Source organism: Corapipo altera, unplaced genomic scaffold, assembly GCF_003945725.1.
Source record: "Corapipo altera isolate COAL_440 unplaced genomic scaffold, ASM394572v1 2b, whole genome shotgun sequence".
NCBI lineage: Eukaryota > Metazoa > Chordata > Aves > Passeriformes > Pipridae > Corapipo > Corapipo altera.
The window spans coordinates 28370352-28392656 of record NW_020884874.1 but is presented as its reverse complement, the minus strand read 5'-3'; the positions used below and the strand labels follow the sequence as shown (position 1 = coordinate 28392656).

The 22305-nt window shown below is 44.3% G+C and overlaps 2 protein-coding genes and 1 long non-coding RNA gene across 9 annotated transcripts in view; 2 read left to right on the top strand and 1 right to left on the bottom strand.

Annotated features, from left to right (window-relative positions):
- The first annotated feature begins 20 nt into the window (after nucleotides 1-20).
- Nucleotides 21-9175, top strand: LOC113942952. Its single transcript, XR_003526126.1, has 2 exons — nucleotides 21-646; nucleotides 6424-9175. It is a non-coding gene; the product is annotated as an uncharacterized LOC113942952 (long non-coding RNA).
- NUP43 (nucleoporin 43) lies at nucleotides 899-12653 on the bottom strand. The gene is made up of 8 exons (XM_027634171.1): nucleotides 12511-12653; nucleotides 12010-12132; nucleotides 11693-11770; nucleotides 10614-10791; nucleotides 7248-7383; nucleotides 6187-6338; nucleotides 3234-3356; nucleotides 899-1986 (listed from the first exon to the last, which is right to left on the bottom strand). Exons 1-8 carry the CDS (start codon nucleotides 12628-12630, stop codon nucleotides 1772-1774), a joined length of 1125 nt encoding a protein of 374 aa, XP_027489972.1. The 5' UTR covers nucleotides 12631-12653; the 3' UTR covers nucleotides 899-1771.
- A 5934-nt stretch (nucleotides 12654-18587) lies between these two features.
- Nucleotides 18588-22305, top strand: part of PCMT1 (protein-L-isoaspartate (D-aspartate) O-methyltransferase) — a 38184-nt gene continuing 34466 nt past the window's right edge. For 2 of the 7 annotated variants that reach the window (XM_027631377.1, XM_027631384.1), the window contains exon 1: nucleotides 18887-19160. In XM_027631377.1, coding sequence (XP_027487178.1) covers nucleotides 18902-19160 — 259 coding nt within the window. In that variant the 5' untranslated portion in view covers nucleotides 18887-18901. Of the gene's footprint in view, nucleotides 18607-18886; nucleotides 19161-19215; nucleotides 19318-22305 lie in introns of those variants that run through there. The other 5 variants (XM_027631425.1, XM_027631395.1, XM_027631403.1 and 2 more) reach the window with 5 other exon arrangements.

Sequence of the window (22305 nt, the reverse complement as noted above, 5' to 3'; positions counted from 1 at the left end):
CTCCGCCCGCCCCTCGGCGATGCCGCAGCGCCCGCTCGGTGCCTCCGCCAGCGCCCGCCGCCGCCTCGGGCCGCTCACTTCGGCGCCGCCATTTTGTCGGTGTCCCCGCCGCGGAGCCGCCCGGATATGGGCAGATCCCGGCCTGCCTCGCGCGGCTCCTGCCGCTCCCGGATGGAGCTGCGGCGGCTCCCGCCCGCCCCGGCGGGGAGCGGCAGCGCCTGTAACCCCTGCGAGCCCGCTCGGCGCAGCCATGCACAGTACACACACAACACGCACCCCCCGCCGCTGCCGGGCTTCAGGCAATGCTTGTTGCTCCCGTGGCAATGCTGAGCTCGATGGACAAATCCCGATCGCCTCATGGGGGTGAAAAAGCTCTGACGAGCCTCCCGATCCAGCTACTGCCCGAACGATGGCCTCGTTACGGACCGACAGGAAGGAACACCCACCGGTTATCACTCAGAGTCCCATCTCGACCGTTTCTTTCCATTTCATCCATTTAATTTCCATCTTTTGCATTTCAAACAAACCGAGAAGCAAAATTTAAGCTGCTCTAACGAGCCCGTTGGCAAGTTCATACGTTGCCCGATGAAGGAGGGACAGCCCTGTCACCCAGCTCCTGAAGCCAGACACAAGGAATTCGGATCAGGTAAGGTGTTCTTGCACAGTAGACCAAGGCCATTCTTGCACATGTGAAGTAAAATACACTCTAAAGTGGTTATGGTGGAAAAATACCACATAAAACCTTGTAAGTAACCTGTTGCTGCCCAAATCTTGAGGATTCTCTCCCTCCTTCAGATTGCGTACCCAGGATCAGTCCAAGTGAGTTAGTTATTTACCTTTCTCCAAAGATGAGTACAAGCACACCTGTTTGAATTAATTTAGTAACTCAGACCACTACTCTTGTGCAAAACTTTTTATTAAAAAGAGAAAGGGTTCTTTGTAACAAAAGGTAGGTACAATGCTAAGCATAAAATTGAAATTTTCCAAGATTTCAACAGACCAGACATGAAATTTTGACAAAGACTATGTCTCAAGTTTAGAAAGTCTTATTCTTACACCTGAAAACACAGCCAACACATCTGTCAAATATGACCTCTTAATTATAAAAACCACTTTTCAGTTGGTAAATTTACTGGTGCATTTTCAGGTTTTAACATGCAGCACCCATAATAAAGCTGTATATAATGCAAAATAATGTTGCTAGAATGCTTAGATTCTTACAGAACCTTTCAGATTTCATAGCTTTAACAGTTTTCCTTCCAGTTCTCATGAACTAACATTAAAAGTTATGTTCCCCTAAATATATAAAAAAACCCCTCTGCTTAAAAAAACCCCCATGTCTCTCAGGTGACATAAAAAGAATTTCAAAGAACCCCATAGTTTTGCTTTAGAAATAATACTTGAAAAATATCTTTACAGGGAAAAATAAAAATCCAGGGTTTACCTTTTCTTCAGTTTTTATGCGTGTGTGTATTACAGACATAACTTTACAGCAAAAATCTTGCCATAGTGACTACTTTCCTCCTTATCCAAACAGGCAGCAGGGAAGAAACGGCATGTAAGCTTGCTCAGTTACCCATCCCAGAGTATGAATAGCGAGTGACAGCTGTCAGAATCTGAGGTACCTCACATTTCTTCTGCAGTACCAGGACCAAGCTGTAGGTCTCTCCCCCACCCGCCAGTAACAGACTAACGAGTAGCAATAACAGTGAACCTGACATTTCCCAGTAGTTCAAGTTGATCAGTACTTCAACGGGACACTGCAGTCATTTCATGCAAAAAGTTGTCTGTTCACATAAATAGCCTCTGCGTCAGTACCATATACTAGGCATGGTCCTAAAACATCTAAGCTATTCACAGACAAAGTCTGATTTGGAATTAAGTTGGTGATTTCCATGCGGTCTTTGGTAGGATCGTTGCTTAGCCAGGCACTTACTACAGACTGGTTAATGGTATTGTGGGAAAGATAGGTAGTACTTCTTCCTCCTGAAAGAAGGAAAGAGGGAAGAAAGGGGAAAAAAAGTTTCAGTTTTGTTTATGTATTCTCAGAATTTGAAGAAACATAGTAGATATGGGACAGACATAATAGGAATATAATTTTGCATTTAAGTCAGTTTTCAGATTAATTATCAGATGTCATTTCTTTGGTAAATGAAGGAAAAAATAGCTTAAAAAATCAAGTACTTAACTACAGAAACCTAGTACCAGCTCTGACCTCAGTTAAGACAAATACATCACAACAGCTATGAACTCATCTCACCAGTGTAAGTACCTGCAAGTTTTTCTAGCCAGAAACTAAAGCAAGAACAGAAGAACAGAAGTCTGTTTATACAGTGTCTTGCTATTATTGGGGGTTTCAGCTTTGCTTCAGTAACACTTATTCCCTACTGTCCCTCCTCCCTACTTACTCTGCAGCAAGTGACATACCTGTATTTGACTTTGAATTTTTTCCATGTAATATTTTACATTTAAACTGAAGTATCACAGTTTGAGAACTGTCATTCAGCATAAAATTAACAGGTGTCTGAAGTGATGCTAAAGGGTTTATATTTCATATACCTGAAAACATGCGGAGCGCAACTTGAAATCAGTAATCCTATCTCTTCCATATATAAAACTTAACTTTGAGGCCAAAGTCAGCAGGTGACATCTGAAAGTTTCCCCACTGTTTACAGTCTGAAGTGACAAGCACTTAACAGTCTTTGTGATTATAATGTGAAATGTTTGTATTAAGTCAGTATCATAACTTTAAAATCCTGCCATAATGCAAAAGGATCCAGTTTCATTCATTGGAATTTGAATGAAATTATGACCTTGAATTGTAAATTCTTAATTCTACTATCTCATTAACATATCAATTTTGTGGTATTCTAACTTTGTGTATCTCCCTCAGAGACTCAGTAATGTCATTGAGGCTGCCTCTGTGTCTTTTCTACATACACATGATTTTTAAGTGAACACAATCTCTCTTTGAAATCACAGATGTGCCCTTTCACACATTGGTAAGAGTGTAGCACATTAAGAAAACCAAAACCAGACCACAAAAAACCCTCACACAACTGTTAGCCTTTTAAGTAGTTTTCCTCAAGTGCCTATCACTACTTGCTTTCTAAGAAAAGAAACTAGGTTTTATTATTCTGTATTAGGATTGGGTTATTAATTGGGTCATGTAAGAACACTGACTGTCATGAACACTGACAAATTCAATGCAGATGGACTTCAAATGTCCTTACCTTGATGAAGAAAAGATGGTTTTTCAGATACATTTGTGGAAGAATCCCAGTGCCAAAGTGATCCATCTTCAGAACATGTAAATAAGTGATCAGGGTTGGAGGGATGGAAGTGAACTTCCCACACTGAAAGTATCAAACAGAACCCTGTCAGAACCACTTCAGAACAAGTATCAAGTACTTCAATCGCTGCACTTTGGACAGTATGACGTGGACATGCACTTACAAGAACCCATGCCCCCATCAAAACCTTCCATTCTTAAGTGTGTGTTGGTAGGAGACCCAAAGCCCCATGCTTAGTTATATACTGCAGTTTTCCCTCCCCTGGGAGAGGGGTGGTAGGAGGGGTGGGGGAAAACCCCCTTACTTTCTTGCATTTTCAGTATTGCAAAAATTGCTGAAGGTTAAAGTCATATCTGAATTCAGGCATTCTGTATACCATCTGATGCCATCTTCCCTACTATTAAGTTTAAATCTGCATGCAGCATGCATTCCTTCCCAGCATGTTATTTTGTTTCTAGATACCACAACTGTGGAAGACACATTTAAATCAGTAAAATTTAACATCAAGAAATATTTTTACTCATTTAATACGATTGTAGCATCAAGTAAAGATATTTTCCGCATAAAATGAATTGCTATCTTTTTTGTGTAAAGTTACTAGGAAAGTGAGCTGTTTCAGCATTGTAGAGGCACCAAATGGATGTGTACTATCTTGAGTTTCCCCTTCTTCCTCGTGTTTTCAAGTTTGTTACCATCTGCATTCTTGGTTTACTCTATGTGCATAACACAGCATCAATTTCTATGACTCTTTATACACCTATCCTGCTAGAAACAATCATTCTGATCAAATGCATTTAAGGGCTCATTACAGAATTGCTTACCAAGTCTAGTTTTAATTTAGATTTGGCTTTTAGATAAGAACAGTCTCACATACAGAGAAGGAAGCCAACTGGGTGAAAACACATTGAGCAGTAGTAGTAGGTATCCTGGGAAGAGTATAGAGGTGAAGGTTATGTAGGGATAGGGTGAGGAAGGCCAAGGGGAAGCTGGAACTGAACCTGGCAAGGGATGAAAAGAATAAAAGGAATGGCTTCTACAGGTATGTCAGCCAGAAAAGGAAGATCAAAGATGTTCCCCCCTGATAAACAATGCTGGCAAACTGGTAACAACAGATAAAGAAAAGGCTGATGTACTTGGTAACATTTTTTGCCTCAGTTTTCAATGGCAACCTCTCTTCCCACACCTCTCGAGTGAGTGGACTGCAAGTTAGGGTCTGAGGGAGCAAAGTGCCTCCTCCTGTAAGAGAAGCTCAGTTTTGTACCTGAACGTACATAAATCTATGAGACTGATGAGAAGCATCCCAGAGTTCTGAGGGAATTGGCTGATGTAGTTGCTAAGCCACTCTTCCTGATATTTGAAAAGTCATGACAGTCAGGTGAAGTCCCAGGTGACTGGAAAAAGGGAAAGATGGGTACAAACCCATGTTTAAAAAGGGTAGAAAGGAGGACCCTGAGAACAACTGACCTGTCAGCCTCAGCTCTGTGCCTGGCAAAAACATTCTAGATCCTTCTAGGAGCTGTGCTAAATCATGTGGAGGACAGAGAGGTGATTCAAGACAGCCAGCACAGCTTCACCAAGGGCAGGTCTCCTGCCTGACCAACCTAGTGCCCTGTGTCCTAGTGTCCACTGAATCAGTGGACAAGGGAAAGGCTACAGATGTCATTTATCTGGACTTCCGTGTAAGGCCTTTCACACAATCTCCCACATCCTTCTAAATTGGAGAGATTGGGTAGACTGTTTAGTGGATGAGGAATTGGTTGGACACTCACATCCAGAGACTAGTGGTTAACAGCTCTGCATCCAGATGGACATCAGTGACAAACTGTGTCCCATGGAGGTCCATAGTGGGACGAGTGTTATTTAATATCTTCATCAATGACACAGACAAAGGAATCGAGTACACCCTCAGCAAGTCTGCAGATGACACCAAACTAAGTGGTGCAGCTGACACACCTGAAGGACAGTATGCCATCCAGAGGGACCTGGACAAGCTTGAGAAGTGGGCCCATGGGAATCTCATGAAGTACAAGGCCAAATGCAAGGTGCTACACCTGGGTTGGGGCAACCCCGAGTATCAATACAGGCTGGGGGATGAACAGATTGAGAGCAGCCCAGGGGAGAAGGACTTGGGGGTGTTGGTGGATGAGAGGCTGCACATGAGCCAGCAATGTCTGCTTGCAGCCCAGAAAGCCAAACGTATCCTAGGCTGAGTCAAAAGCAGTGTGGCCAGCAGGTCAAAGGAAGTGATTCTCCCCCTCTACTCTGCCCTCATGAGACCCCACCTGGAGAGCTGCATCCAGCTCTGGGGCCCCCAACATAAGAAGGACATGGATCTGTTGGACTGAGTCCAGAGGAGGACCACAAAGACAGTCAGAGGGGTGGAGCACCTCTCCTATGAAGACAGGCTGAGAGAGTTGAGGTTTTTGAGCCTGGAGAAGAGAAGGCTCTGGAAGACCTTACAGCAGCCTTCCAGTACCTAAAGGTAGTTTACAAGAGAGTTGAGAGGGACTTTTAACAAAGGCATGTAGTGATGGGACAAGGGGCAATGGCTTTAAACTGCCAGAGGGCAGGCTTAGAGTAGGTATTGGGAAGAAATTCTTTACTGTGAGGGTGGTGAGAAAAAGTGAGCTGGAACAGATTGCCCAGAGAAGTTGTGGATGCCTGCAAGTGTTCAAGGAGCAGCCTAGTGTAGTGGGATGTGACCCTGCTCATGGCAGGTGGGTTGAAACTAGATGATCCTAAAGTCTCTTCCAACCCAAACCATTCTATGATTCTATGAAGAGGCAACTATGTGATTGTTTTCTACCACAGTTACAACAGCTTACCTTTTACAGAAAATAGAAACTTCTCTAAATTAACACCTTCTTCTCCCCCCTCCATTTCAGGTACTTACTTTCTGCTTCATGAGCATTTAGCAGGGACACTGGCATAGTACCCTGCCTGATGTCCCATATGCTCAGCATCCCATCCTGGCCCCCTGTGGCCACAATATGCTGCTGATTGGGATGCCTGTCCACACAGTGCAGTGGAACTCTGTCACCTGCCCTGCAAAGAGAAAAAACCAAAACAACCAAATAACCCAAACATGAATTCTTTATTTAGTTTCTGTTTTCTCCTTCTTAATCCCTAGGAGTGTTGACAAGTGAGGTACAGGTATCCATTGCAGCTTCAATTCCTGTAGCATCTGATCACCACAGGCTGAAGCCACATGACATCTACTGGAAACCAGAGGTATGGCAAGAACATGAAGCTACAATGGGATGAGCATCAGATTCTGTGCCCTAAGGTACACAGACATCTACATGGCATCTGACAGATTTACAGGAGTGAGGGTGCCTTGCATACACATAATACTCTAGGTATACCTACCATAAGGTTACTGTGAAATGCATGTTATAATTACAGTTTCAGCATATACTAACAGTTACCAAGGGAGACTGGGCACTACCAAAATCACTTACCTAAACCACAGCCTATTAACATCAATGGGAATTATTACAGAGACAACAACAGGATTTAAATCTAGCTCACTTTGTTTTCTCACAGTATCTTAATAAGGCACAAAGTTACCATTCAAATACATTCCAAATGCTAGAAACCTTATATTAGGCCTGTGGAGAAAAGCAGATGTAAAGTGTATATATATAAATAGGGAAAGAGTTTTGGATTGAGAGTTGGAATTTTTTTCTTAAAAAAGAGCAAGTGTACAGGTGCAATAGTTCTTCAAGAATTAAATCATAAAACAGACCACCTAAACACAATGCTTAGTCACAACAGTGGTTTGGCCATTAAGCAGTCTGCTTTTGATTATTTAAATACCAAAGAAGTTAAAATCCTTTTAAAAAATCAGTGATATATCATCCCATTGTTAGGATGCTATCAGGAAAAATTAACATCAGATTATATAAAGTAGACATGCTTCTCAGTAAATATGTAAAAAAGTGGAGGTCTTACAAAGAAAATATTTGAGATGGCTCATTTCTTTGCTGTCTGAGGTCCCATATTTTTAACTGTCCAATTGAATTTACTGTCAAGATCTCAGTTGTGCGAAGGAAGGTCACTGCATGGAGCGTACTGCTGTCTGCATTGTCTGCAAGAGATGAGAAAAGCATTCAGATAAACCTATGGAATGCTAATCTTCCCTTAATTACAACAAAATACCTCTTTACAGAAAACAGAAACGCTTACAACCTCTGCATTTTCAGCATGAGAGACAGATCAGTATCTGCAAATACCCTGTGAAAAAGGAGCCCTTGCTTCCTATATCAAACACTGCTGAGACAAATCTGTAAGAAGCTGTGTTGATTAGGTTTGGTGCTTAGAGAACTACTTGTTGATCCGTAAGATTTCTTTTTGCAGTTCCTTCAAGAGGAATCAATTCAGCCAAGTTTATGGTTTTCAATAGTTTTCTTTATATGCCTAGCACCTACTGACAGGAGGCAACTATGGAGCTTTTTATAATGGAGTTCTGAACACAAGGAACAGTACTCTGACTGGGAACATTAAGCAGTTGTATACAGAAACACTTAATTCACCAACTTTTAGACCTTTTCCAAGAACTGTCAGTGTGATATCAAGTTAAATCAGAGTTTGTTAAATCAGTGCTTGTTAATAACTAAATGGCAAAGCTCTTTTTTTTTCAGGTCCTTTTCTCCAGAGCTTCTTTTGGTCAGAGTAATTTAAAATGTTAAACAATTCACAGCATTGAGGTGAAACTTTTGAGGCCTTAGGAGAAAATGTAGACACCATTTTCTTTTAATTCTGTTACTATATAGAAACTTCTCATCTTGATTATGATAGGGTAACATTTTTAAGTCTACTTTCACCTCAAATATTTTAAAATTCTTTGTGTAAGCCCATGCAAAAAGAAAACATAAGTGAATTATTATCTTTCTGAATAAGATAGTTGCCTAATTACAGATACTTGAATGACTTTTCTGCCTTCTATTTAAATGAAAACTGAGGGGAAGAAAAAAAAACCTCACCAAAACACTTTTAAAAACAAATGTTAAGATTACTGAACAGTGAAGTTCTAAAGGATTTAAAATGTTATGACAGAGTAATACTAAGTGATTTAGCAATGATACATTTTTATGGCTCCAAAAGATTTTTACAGAATCTCTAACTTTGGAGATTTTTTCCTACCATAATTGACTACAAACGTATCAACTTTGTATTATACTCTTAAATCCATTAACAATAACAAAAATATCAAGGTATTCCTTTCCATATATTGAATGAGGTACAAGAGTTCTATCAGCTCAGTGCCTGTGAAATGTCAAGGTGTCATGGAATCTGGAACCAATATGAAAGATTGCTTACACCGTAGAACTCCATCCTGAAGAACCTGAGAGCATCTTCCAAGATGTTCTCTCTCCCCTCTCCAACTTTTACTGTAAAACCATCCATAGTACATAAATTTGTGCATGTCCTTTCCACCTAACTCCACATAAGCTTCATTTATGGGGTCATTGTTATGACAGACTTACTTATGTACCATTCCTAATTTACCCTACCCATTTTCAAAAGGACATTTCTCAGATAACTCACGTCTGATTACTTAAATGCTTACATGCCAGCAAATCTAAATGCAGTCTTTCCTGCAGCATAACACTGGATGAAGCTATCACTACAAAGCAAACATTTTCAGCTAGTACTAAGAAGTGAGCACCAAGAAAATGAGCAACTTGCATCCAGCACATTATTAAATCTGTATGTAAGCATTCAAGAAATTACCCAGAGAAAAATAATTTTGGGGGTTTTGACATTTGCTGCATGAGAATTCAGAAAACATTCTACTCTATTAAACTTGTACCAGAACACTCTGTGTTAGTATCTGTGTATATGTAAAAATTTTCCAATAAAATAATCCTTTTAAATTAGTTAATGTCCTTGCCCCTTAAAAAATCATAGAATCACGAATCACAGAGTCATTAAGGTTGGAAAAGACCTCTAAGATCATTGATTTCAACTTTTGACCAAACACCATCATACTAATGAGACCACGGCACTAAGTGCCATGTCCAGTCATTTCTTGAATGCCTCCAAGGATGGTGATTCCCATCACCTCCCTGGCCAGCCTGTTCCAATATTTCCTCTGAAGAAATTCTTCCTGATGTCCAACCTGAACCTCCCCTGGTGCAGCTTTAAACTATGTCCTCTTGTCATGTCACCAACTGCTTGAGAGAAGAGGCTGACCCTCACCTGGCTACAACCTCCTTTCAGGTGGTTGAAGAGAGTGATAAGGTCTCCCCCGAGACTGTTACTGTGTTTTGTGTGTACCTGATAATAAAATCTGGCTCATGCCTTGCTACTTTTTTTTTTTTTAATATAGAAAGGTTTTCTACAGAAATTCCCAAGGAACTTCAGTAAAGGGCTGTATGCAATTAATAAGATTTATCTTGTGTGTATATACAGCCATGGACACACAAGTACACTCTCTGCCCAGAAATCCCAAAGTACTTCCTTCCTTAGTTGGCTTTATCACTGTGTAAATTCCTTTATCCACTGGAGGACAGGTTTTGCTTAAGAAGAAAGAAAGGGCTGTATCAAACTGAACCTTCAGAAATAAAGTTTTGGTTTAGCAATGCCACTGTCAAACATAGTGTTACCATCCTTTGAATTTCTTCTGCTTTTAAGTTCAATTTCCAGCAGATGCTCCAAACTTGTATTCTGTTTTCACTATTCTAGCATGATAGAAGAGTTGGGAATAACCAGGTTTTGACACCTTGCTTCATCACATAATCTATTACTCTAGGGAATATGGAGCTTTTTCACCAAGAGAGGAATGATCCCTTGGTATTATCACCATATTTGGCAGAAAAGTAGGGTACAAACAGTGGTTTCTGGTTCTTGCTGTTCCTTTAGACACAGACAAATAGATATTTTAGTATATGGACACCACAAGAGTTAATCTTAATACAAATAGTGAATTGAAGTGACCATTTCCATGGCCTCCAGTTATGAAGAACTTGGGAGACAATACCTCTTGAAACCTAGCTGTATTTCATACATACTGGTATAGTATTTAACAATTCTAGGTAAAACAGAAACCTACAGAGAACGTTGGGCTTGAAGCTTCTCCATCACCTAAAACATTAACTTACATATACTTGAATAAATATAGAAATACATCTGAAATATATTCAAGTATTTAAAGTCTGTAAGGATACTGCAATAGTCTGGAGCAAATGCATTCAGCTTGGAATACTAAAATCAATTATCAATTGACTTTTTTTTTTTTTTTTGTTATCATCTGAGAAGCTGAAAACCAAACAAACCCTTCCAAACTGTAGTAATTTGAACAGTTATTTGACATACCTATAGTTCTTACTGCATCTTTTTGGTCAGCTCTGAAGAGATTTATTCTACCATCTTCTCCAACAGTGACAATTTCTGGGTTGTTGCAGACGACTCCGGTACATGCTGCTCCACCACAAGATGTGTCTTGATCCACGTGATAATGGGCTCTCTCCCACCGGTGGTTGGCAGATAATGTCTAAGTAGGAACCAGACATGAAATTATGCTGTTAAATAATGAACCTTGTAGAACAAAGCTTCCAGACTACTCACGAAACCAGAAACAAGCTCCAGAAAAGCCATACCACCTCACAGAAATAAGAACCTTGTTCGCAAAGCCTAGCCATGATACAAAAAGGAATCAAGAGATCTAACTTTTCGTCAACTCTTAAGCATGAAACATTATTTATCTCTTCTCTGAATCACCATTTTCACATGACCTAGAAATCAGAGAGAACACTATTTATGAACTGTAAAATGTCTCTGACTGGGCTGATGCCTTCAATCTTTCCCCAGGACAAGGGAAAAGACCTGAAACCTTTACAAAATACAAGGTCACATTTAGATTTTGATGGCAAAGAACTCAGTTTATTTTAGGTACCACACCAAACTATTAACAGACATCTGTCTTTATTGTGTCATTGAGAATACATAAGAAAAGTAATTATGCATTTGTTTTCAGTGACTTATAATCAAAGCAAAAGACTACAGAGTTTGCATATCTTCCCTCACATGACACTTGTGAGAAGAAATTCAACCTAAGTCATTTACTTCAAGAATGCAAAAACTCTAATAAGGCAGGTACAAGTCCATTAATACCCACTCCCCCAAAACAATCTAATCTCTTAAAGTATGTTTTCAGTGAATGGACTGTTTGGTTACAGATGTACACTACAAGATACCCCAGTCTTGCCCTGAAATCTACTTTATGTAGCATGTGTGTAAAATGCTTTTTTCTTTCCTTGTATGTATAAAGTCAAAGCTTATTCTAACACACTTATTAAAATAACTGATTTTGGTAGGCAGATGTTTCTTATGTTGAGATCAAAGTGAGCTGTATTACACAGAACAGCATCTTAAAGCCAATGCATGTTACATACCTGGTTATTTTGATGATGACGGAATATAGTTACGGTTCCTGTTGATGAGGCAACAACGATTCTCTCTTGATCCAAAAACTAAGGAGAGATAGACAGTAAGTATGCTATTAGTCAATGTTAATACTAAGATGATAATTTCGATTTTTGAGTAACCTAAATTATTGGTAGATAGAGGGAAAAATAAAACAAAACAACCCGCCCCAAAAAACCAGGAGTTTTTTGGCCAATCTGAGCATTTTGACAGCTCACTCTCACTTAACTTCTCCTAAGTAACAAGCCCTTAAAAAATACAGATCCATTCAACACTGCTATTTTACCTGCATGTCCATAACATCACCGTTGTGCTGGATATCACACAGCAGGTGAGGTTCTCCATGATATTCACCATTGAGGCCCGCATTTCCAAGGTCGTCCGCAGACCAAAAGGAGATCCTGTTATCCTGTACGGAAACGACACCACCACTTTTACCCAAAAATACTTTCGAAAGTATCCAACACTACGCCTCAGCCGGGGAAAGCGCCAAGCTGGCGGCTGAGCACCGCTCCTGACGAAGCCGCCGCCGGCCGGAGGAAAGCGCTCGCCCGGTGGGATAAAGCTGCCGGGCGGCGAGGCGGCCCCTCCACCTCCTCAGAGACACGACCACGGCACAGCCCGGCGAAGGGCGGGACCGCCGGGCCGGGAAGCGCTCACGGCGGCCCCGGCCCCGCGCCCAGCGGCGGAGGCGCAGGGCACAGAGGCGGCGTGAGGTGCCCCCGCCGCCAGCCCCGCGCCCCGGCGGGAAGGTCGCGCCGCGCCTCCGGGCCCGCCCGGGCGGTACCTCGTTGTCCCAGGACCCGGTAGCGAAGACGCCGGGAGGCTGTAGGGAGGCGGCGGGCGGGGGCCGCCAGCGCGTCCGGCTGATCTTCTGCGACACGAACTTGGCGCTCACGTCCTCCATGGCCGCGCCCGCCGCGCGCTGCTCCCGCCCGCCCCGCGCCGCGCGCCCTCATTGGCTGCGGCGCGACGGCGAGCGCGGAGGGACAGGCGGGGGCGCGGCGGGGCGCGGGGGCGCGCGCGAGAGGGAAGGGGCCGGAATGGCCGCGCTGGGGGAGTCACCACAGCCGAGCGTATCGCCCCGGCGGCGTCTGCAGGATCGGGCCCGCAGAGGAGGAAATCGAGGAAGGAGCGAATGTGCTCCCTGTCTGCTCGGCTGGGCCGGCGGCCCCCAACATGTTATGTATCTGTGTCACCTTTGCATGACGTGCACCAGTTTCCGTTTTCTCAAAATAAGTGACTTGGTCAGCAATTAAGCATCTCTGGTCTTGATTTGCTTTTAAATATGTTCTGGTTTCGGCTGGGATAGAGTTAATTTTCCTCCTGATCGCTGATACAGCGCTGTGTTTCAGATTTGGTATAAGAATGATGCGGATAACAGACTGATGTTTTAGTCGTGCTTACCCCAAGTCAAGGACTTCTCAGTCCATGCTCTGCCAATGAGCAGGTGCACGAGAAGCTGGGAGGGAGCACGGCCAGGACAATTGACCTGAACTGGCTAAAGGGATATTCCATATCATGGAACATCACTCTCAGTATAGAAACTGGGGAGAGTTGGCCATGAGGGACCAATTGCTGTCCAGGCATGGGCTATTTAATCTTGTTTTATTTCAATTATTAATGTTACTAAGAGATAAGTTATTATTAACTCAACCTATGGGTTGAGTTTTACCTTTGTTTTATTCCAGTTGTCCTCGTCCCACCTTGGAGGCTGGGGTGGGGTGTATATGTGACTAAGTACTGCCTGGTACTTATTTGCTGGCTGGGGTTAAACCATGATAATATGTCCAAGTGACACACTCATTCCTCTGACAAATTTCTACCTGTACAGAAATAAATACAGTATTTTTTTTTGCCAAATAGCATGTTAAATCAAATGGGAGGACACAGGTACTTCCTTTCTAGTATTTCACTTGAGACCTAAACAACTATGTAATAAAAGGTTCAGAGGTTAGTTGTAAAATGAACTAAAGGCTGACATAGCTATCTTCACAGTTGTCATTTCAGAGGATGAGATTATTTGTCCAGCCACTGCACTGCAGTAAGGGACTTTCTCATAAGCACTTTTACAATCTGATTTTCTGCTGCATTTTTTCTTGATGCTGCTAATGCTGCCAGCTCTCAGAGGTTCTATCAGATGGACTTAGCAGAGGCTTGGACAAAGTTTCACCTGTGTTATTGCAGTTTGCCTGCTAAGGCAATCTGTCAGATTTCTTCTATACAGCATTCTTGAGTTCTTCATCGAGTCTGCTATGCTGTTTTGTAATCCCTCAGATGTGGTACCAAATGAATGATATTTTATATGCTTCATGCATCATTTGAACTTTCAGTTGAGATTAACTTTTTTTCCCATATTTACATACAGCAGAATCCAACACCGAACATATTCAAAAAGCTGGATTCTATTGTAGTCTACCATACTGCAAGCCTTAAAACAGCTTTGTTGCACATGGCAGTAGCATTATTATTCTACAGTAGGAAATACCTTTGGCACCCTGAATTAAGCTGATAGCAGCAATTCTGCAAGTCACTGTCAACTCCCAGGGTATTTTCAGCTAATTTTTGTAACACTTGTGAGAAACATCAATAGGCAGCCTCAGAATACAGCTACAGACCAGATAGCTAAAAGCTGAAGAGATAACACTTTGGGATTATCAAAAAGTTTTATTAGGCAAATATTATTGTTGGTTTCTTTGTGATTTCTGTGTGTATTTTTTATCTTGTGTTTTTGGATGCTTTCTTTCTTTGCTCAGGATTGCTTGTTCAAAAGCATTTGTGAAGTAATTAAGGAGAATACGTTGGACATAGAGGCTTATTTTAACTTAGAGGAAAAAAAGAGTCACAGTTTTTCTTCCCTGCCCTACATTTTTTTAAGAAAATGTTGGCACCATATATGATGGAAGTGACAGCTGTGATGGATTTAGGGCTGCTCTGTAAACCTTTAAATATATTCTCTATGCTTGATCACTATGAAAGATGTGCCCTGTGTTAGTGCACTGTTTCAGTGTAATAGCAGATTTAAATAAACATAAAAAGGAGGAAATAAACACTAGGAGAAAATATCCCTCATCTAATATTTCTGAGGTTTTCAAAAACAATGTTAAGTCTAGATGAAGCTGACTCTTGTAATTGGGTCCAAACATATTAGCTGAGACAACAAGGAGCATCTGTGGATTATCCTTAAATATGGCTAAAGCTAGGAGAGTAAGTGAAAGGGAAGAAAACTCTGAAAGCATGCCTACCTCTCTGGCAGAGGTTAGGAGGCCGAAGAACAAAGGCACTCACTAGATCAATGGTTGTACTAGGGCAGGATAAAGCTAATGCTGACCTCGATTTGCTGATAATCTGCTTTCCTCCAATTATCATTGAACAATATTTAAAGAAAGTTGTTTGGAGATGCCAAAACAATATTTACAGCTAGTAAGAATTCCTGGAGTTTTGCCCAGTTCAATCCCCTGAATGAATACAGTTGCTATGCAAGGTCCTGCAGAGCAGATGTAACAGCAGAGGGCCCTGAGTGCATTCATAAGCATCACTGGCCCTCAGCCCACTGGCTCCCACGGGTTCTGGGGCACCCTGCTCTTGGCCTGAGCTGTGTTGCAGGAGGGCCTGTGCCCAGCCACGTTGCCCAGACTTGCTGACTGGCTTGACTTGGGGCCTGACTTGTCATTTTGCTTGATGGAAAAACCATTACTGTCCCCAGCCCTGCACTGTTTGCCTCGCTCAAACACTGTGGAATGGTGTCCTGCTGTGTAGTTTTGTCATCCCTGGCTCACCTTCTCCATGAAGGAAGGCTTACCTTCCTTCATGGATGGGTCCCAGTTCTGCTGCTTCCTAATGTGGAAAGTCACTGATGTGACTACATCTTTCTCACCTCCTCTTTGAGTGCAGAGCTGGGAAAATAATGTAAACTGCTGAAATGGTAATACAAAATGAAGGTAAGCACCAAACTGGCTTGAGCTTACAGGAAAAGAAATTAGATGAAGGAGAGCCATTAAATTAAAAAACAGAATGGAAGCAGTGAGAGGAGTAAATGTAGGTGTAGAAGCCAATTAGTGTGGAGTTTGGGACATAACTGCGGAAATGTTCAGCAGGAACATTTCACAGGGAAATTTCTGCTTGTGGTATATATATGCAGAAGCAGATGGGATCAGACAGTGATGACCAACTTTTCAAATTCTTTTTAAATTCAAAGAATTAAAAAAAATTCTAATGGGTTCATGAGGTGGGAGGGAAGGGATAAAACAGAAATAGCAGCATGGAGGGGTTTATATATAACCCTATGTAAGTACAGCCAGGGGATTGAGATGTGGGTGAACGAGAAAGAGCTAACATGCTTACAGTTAGTGGGATCTTCATGTCAGAACAATCAAGTGATGGCCCACTCTGGCTGCTAGCATTCCTCTGCCTCTTCCCTAAGAGAAGCATCCATGCAGCAGCTCCCTGGAGAATCTAGGGAGATGGCTGTACCTGTGGAAGACGGAGGTGCCTGCAACTGACAGTGGACATCCAGGGACCAAGGTGCTCACACTGATCTGGACAGGTGAGGAGGAGTAGGATACAGAAATACTGAGTGTCGGAGCAAATGGAGAGGTTCCACATGAATAATTATAAAAATAATTTTTTAATTTCTGCTTGTATTATACTCTAGTGTAGAGTGCCTATGTTCCTTTTAGTTTCATCTCAATGGATGTGCTCCTAATAAGTTTAAAAAACTTGATTAATGGCCTGGGATTATAAAATAGAAAGAGTTAGAGACACTCATGTTTGTTTACTGCATAAATGGGTGCATCCTGCCACTACTGGTGCATGTTAATTTCCCAGGGCCCTTTCAGGCAACTTGGCTTATTTTAGAGCTCCTGGAAACCTGCCAAGCCAAATGCTGTTTCCTTCACACATGCCTGGTATCCATCCAAGACACTCCAGATATTGCTAAGGAAGGCCCACACTTGTTTTAATTCTCTGGATAGTTCTGTCAACAACATAACCAAGAGATGGCCAATGGGTACCTTCAGTCAGAAAGCAACTGGGCAAGTCTGCAGGTTCCTAAGAGATAAAGATGGGCTCTTTCTTGGTGCTCTGTGACAAGCCTAACCCTAATTCAGGCTGGTCCTAGTAAGTGGTTTCAGTTTATATGTAAGTGGTTTCTCTAGTGTTTCTGGTCTCCCAAGGGGGGTAAGTATCCTTGGAATGCTTTTACACATGGGCCAGCTAGTTTCTTGCCAACAACCTCTCTATGTGAGAGCAATGCAGTTTGCTTGCATCTGACAGCAGAAAGTGTCTTTTGCATTTAAAACAATTAAGTATTTCTGTGCATGTGCTTTTACAATGTCTCTCTGTTCTCTGTACTTGCTGCCCTTTGGGAATTCCTCTAACTCCACGGCTTCTTTCCTCCCAGCCCACTGGATGTAACAGGGAGACCTTTTATATTCTAGGGCAGGCTGGGAGCCTCTCACAGACTGTAGAGCAGTTGTTGGATCATGCTTAGGAGAAGCTAGATGGAGAATACAGAACACAGCAGTGGATCTGTCTCCAAGACTAAAGAAACCAGATGGGAAACATCTGGGAAGTCTATGGATGGGCTCTGGTGTATGCATTGAGCAACTGCCAGATTTGCTGTGGACTGACTGTGAGCTAGGGAAGCAGATTCCCACCTTCACCTCATTTTCTTCACCTGAACCAGCAATGATTGGATGAAATATATGTGTTGTGTGGAGCTGGAACAGGTTCACCCCTCCCAGCCAGTACGGGCTCTCTCACAGATGTTACATGTGTCTCCCACGGTGGTATGTTAGGCTGTGTGTCCTTGTATCAGAAATGCTTTTAAGAAACAATATAATACTTGAAATTATACCTGCTGGATGATATCTCATTTTCTCTAGTGTTTATACAATTTAGGCCCTGCCTATTCATAGTTATGTATCGCTACTCTCATGTTTCAAAAGCCAAGAACTGAAAACCCTGCCGTCTGGTACCAGGCAGATGACATACCTGCGCTGATGCACCTGGTTAAGAGAGGAAGTCCTGTAAAATTGCATTCCTGGGCACATGGAAGCCCATTTGCAGAGAACAGAAGGCAGCACAAATGCAGAAGTCACAGCACTGACTGTAGGTTCCCTGAAATTGCAATGCTTTCCCTTGAGAACAATAGAGTTATATATATGTAACAGCTGGCAAAATTAATCATTAAGGAGTTTTGGAGTAGCCAGGAATAGCACGATTGTAGGAAGTGAATCCTATGGTTTTCTGTATTATGCTACAGGCTGTGGGAGGAACCGGAGGTGCTACTTTTCCCTTAAGATTGCGCCTGTGCTGGGACAGAGTAAATACCCCATTGGAATCATCAGTTTGGCATTTACTAAATTCCGAGCTATTGACCTGGACGCCTTTTGAAAAGAATTTTAATTTGCAACTTTGTCCCGCGTCGTCGGCATCAAGCCAGTAGATGCTCTTGTGGAACACCGGTACTTCGGCAGCGTTTAGCCAACACACGCCGATGCCAACTCTCCGCAACCTACTCCCCCGCCCCAATTTCGGCGCTGTTTTTCGGCTGCTCAGTCCCAGCCGCTCGCCCGCCCTCGCTGCCGCCTCACGGGGGGGACACCTGGAGCCCGCCGCTCGCGCGCCCCCTGACCAATGGCAGCCTCCAACACGTAGGCCTGGCTCGCGCGGGCTGCCCGCGGCCAATAGGCGCGCCCCATGCAAAACAGCGCGCCGGAGGACACCGCTGATTGGCTCCGTCGCAAGGGCGGCAGGTCGCGCCGCGAGGCTGGCGGGGCCGGGGTGGGCCCCGACATCGCCTTCTTCGGTGCCCGGCGTGTGCCGGCCTGTGCTACGGCAGCGGACAAGGCAGGCGCGGGGACGGCGGTTGTGTACCGCGGTCCCGCTTCGCTATCTCATTGATTAACACAGCTCCTAAGACCACAAACTCCGCGCCCCTAGATCCGTTCCGTCCCGCCCCGCCGCCGCTTCTGGGGTGAGGGCCGGACCGGAGCCGCCAGCACGGGATCCGCAGCCCCGGCAGCCAAACCCGCGTAACCGGGAGCGGCTGCTGCTCATCCCCACCCCCGCCCGCCCCCGTGTGCAGGGATCTCCCCACGCGGGCCCCCGGGCGCGGTGGGCGCGCATGCGCGAAGGGCTGACCGCGGGCCGGGAGCGGCGGCGGCGGCCAGGGCATGTCGGGCGCGCGGGGCGGTGGGCGCGTGGCCCCTCCCCTCGGCGAGCGCGCGGCAGCAGCAGCGGCAGCAGGAGGAGGAGGTGGCGGCGAGGAGGCGGCGCCTGTGTCGGCGCTGGAGGTTGTGTCCTTCCTGGGGAAGCTGTTGTGCGCAGTCGCGGCGCTGAAGGCGGCTCTGTACCTGCTCCGCAGAGTGTGCCTAGCGATGGCCTGGAAGTCGGGCGGCGCCAGCCACTCCGAGCTCATCCACAACCTCCGCAGTGAGTCCTGGGGCGGGGGCGCGGGCGGGCGGGGCCCCTGGGCCGCGGCGTGCCCGTTACCGGCCGCCCGGTGACCGTTACCGGCCGCGCGCTCCCGCGGCGCCGGCCCGCCCCGCCGCCAGCTGTCACAGGCTGTGAGCGGCGGCGCCCGGCCGGGGTGTGTGTCTGTGTGTCTGCGTGTGTGTGTATGTATGTCCGGCCGGCGTGTCCGTGTGCCCGGGCGGGGGTGTGTGTGCTCGGGCGGCGGGCGGTGTCGCAGGGCGGGCCGGGCTGTTGTTGCGGGAGGCGATGCGGCGGGCGGGGCGGCGCCGCTGGCGGTCCCGGAGGGGAAGCGCCGTGCGGCTGCCGCGGATGTTCCCAGCCCGTCGCCTCCCCCCTGTCCCGGCCCCGTTCCCACCGCCTCGTCCCCGGCTGTCTGAGCTGAGGCCGGGCCGCGGCGGCGGCGCCGGAAGGCTTCCCCTGCACGCACCGGGATCGCGTCCGTCTGGCTTCGCTGCGGGCGGCGGGAGTGGCGGTGTCGGAGGGTGCCCTCCGCTCCTGCAGGCCACGGCTGAACGCAGCGGGAGCCGCCCGGGTTTGGGAAAGGCGCCCAAGAGGCCGAGGGTGTTTGTGTAGGGGGAAAGGGGCGTGTGGCAGTCGTCCTCCCCGGGCGGGGTCCTAGGTGCTCGCTGCTGGCCCCAGCCCCGGGTGGCTCCTCCGGGACTGCGAGGAGAGGAGGGCAGGGAAGCTGTCGGGGTTGCGGACTCGCGTTGTGACAGCTGAGGTTTGAGGTGGCTACCAGGGACTGGGCGCTCCTTGTCCTTACCCAGGACAAGTGTGCTGTCCCCGTGCTGAACGTGGACGGGCGGGTGCTTCTTCGCCAGTGTTCTTCGGTACATCCTGAAGTATGCAGGTCCAGAAAGGACAGGCGATAACACCTTCTCTATTCAGAGCTTCCGTTTTTCATATCAGCATCGGATTAACGTGTTTTAGGTACACTTGTAGTGTTTCTCTTCTTTACTCCTGGCCTTTTCCCTTCTTCTCCTCAAGTCCGTGTCCTAGACATAAAAGGATGTGGATTTGGGGCCTGTATTATGGCAGTTGTCTCCTAGTTTAGTGATGCTGAAAGACCACAGACAACTTCACCTGTGTGACCTCCTCATTATTCTGGAGTCATAAGAGAATCACCCTACTTGTTTTCTCCAGTCTGCTTTTGTTAGATCCTCTGATCATGTGGTCTTTTCCAGTATTTTCTTTTGAGAACTATTCCATCCAGCACAGCAATATATACTGAAGTGACTTTCAGTTTCACTGTAAAAACTGCTAATTGCTGTACACTTTCACTGTAAAAATCTATTTAATAAATAGATAATAACTACTTATAAGAGTTGTGGTGTATTTTTTTGTTTTGTTCTGCAACTGAAAGGGCTAGAAATACTGTTTTAGTGAAATATTGTTCTTCTACATAGTTGGGAAAAACTTTCTGACATAAAAATCAATGTTAAACTCCAAAATATATACAAAAAGTGAGTATTGCCAGAATTGTCTATGGCTCTCAGAACCTGAAGGCAAAACCAGTTTCTTTGTTGCAAAAGACAATGGCAGTGTTTTTCAACACATGGAAACTCTTCTGGGCTTTGCAAATAATAATAATGAAAAGGCTAAAAACCATTGTAGTTAGTACACAGCAACAGTAGTATGGAAGCGGAAAGTAAAATAGAAGTGCTTAATATTGTGATCTCACAGTATTCAGTGATGGTAATTACCTGGAAAATTACAATCTGTAATTTCTCCCTCTCTGTTTTGCATATGCATGCCAGTATGTTTTGAGGGGTGTTAAACAGTGGATTGGCAATAAAATGTTGTGGAAACACAGAGGCTTTTGATCTTGCAGCAAGACTGTGTTGTCAGCCTCGGTGGGACTCTGGTGATGGCGTAGGGCTGTATCAGTGCAGAGCAGTTGCTGAATTAGGACCATAATTTTTAAACTAGAGTTCCTCAGGGAAGGTGGTGCCTTGTTGCTAAAGTTGGGAACAGATTTAGAAGAAAGTACTGTTTTATATGATATAATTCTCCCAGATGTTTTAACAAACTTAAAAATCATTGGTTACAGAAAGACTAAAATGCTCCAGAGGGTCTCTTTTGAGTAGCAGATCTCTCAGTGTACTTTTTCCCCCTCTAAAAACAACTACATAGCACAGCGTAGCATTTGTAGCGTTTTATGCTAGAATTGAGAATAAAAGGCAGATGAGGTTGGTTTGATGTTGTCCAGTGTTTGCCTTGTGCGTAATTTAGTAACTGAGCGTGTAATTTAGTGTATAATTTGCATAACATAAAGGAAATAATGCAGGCTGTAGTGACAAAGTATGTTTTCTTCTGCACCAAAGCCTGGTTGAGAGGGTCCTGCTCATACTCGTATGCCACAATTCTTCTCTTGACTGTTTTTGTAGAATTGCTTGTGAGGGAGGCTGTGCTTTAAGGCTGGGTCACTTTCTCATTACTTATGAAACACCGAGATTTAAACTTGTCAATGTCTGTAAGCTGTTCTACTGTTACGGTTAGAGAAGCAGTGAACTTTGTTATGGGTATAAGAGGGCTGGGAAGAATGGGAACTTCTTAAACTGGTTTTGCTTCCAAATAAAAACATCAATTGAAGACTCCTGTAGGCTACATATTCTTTTCCTCTAAAACAGCTATAAAGATTATTCTTCACTGTAAGTTGTTATTGACAGTTACTAAGGTTTCTGTCTTCTGACGATAAAGTTCTCTAATTTCATGAAACTATGTTGACATTTGCTTATTGGTCACTTCACTGTTGCATTAACTATAGAAATAACTTCTCTGTAGTGGTAGGATCATTGTGTTAGAGCAGTGAGAAGTGATTTGGGGTATTTGCAGTGCAGATTTAGGCAAGATAGCCATAATCTTTACTTTCGTGTCTTAAAAGGGACAAACTACCCAAGAGGGCCCTGGAACTCTGCATATTTTTCAGTGCGTGCTTAGGGACAAATGACTAAAGAATGTTGTGTGACGTTTTGTTGTTCTGATTTTTAGCTTCTTGTTGCATTAGAAACATGTTCTTGCACTGTTAATTTATGGCATCATAGATGCATTTGACATACACAAAATAAACTTGTTTCAAATGCACTCTACATAACAAAAATGC

Coding starts and splice junctions, on each gene's coding strand:
- NUP43 (XM_027634171.1), bottom strand. CDS start 12,630: ATGGAGGACGTGAGCGCCAAGTTCGTGTCGCAGAAGATCAGCCGGACG. Junction 10,792..11,692: donor GTCATCATCAAAATAACCAG/GTATGTAACATG, acceptor GTTCCTACTTAG/ACATTATCTGCCAACCACCG. Junction 3,357..6,186: donor AAATGCTCATGAAGCAGAAA/GTAAGTACCTGA, acceptor TGATACTTTCAG/TGTGGGAAGTTCACTTCCAT.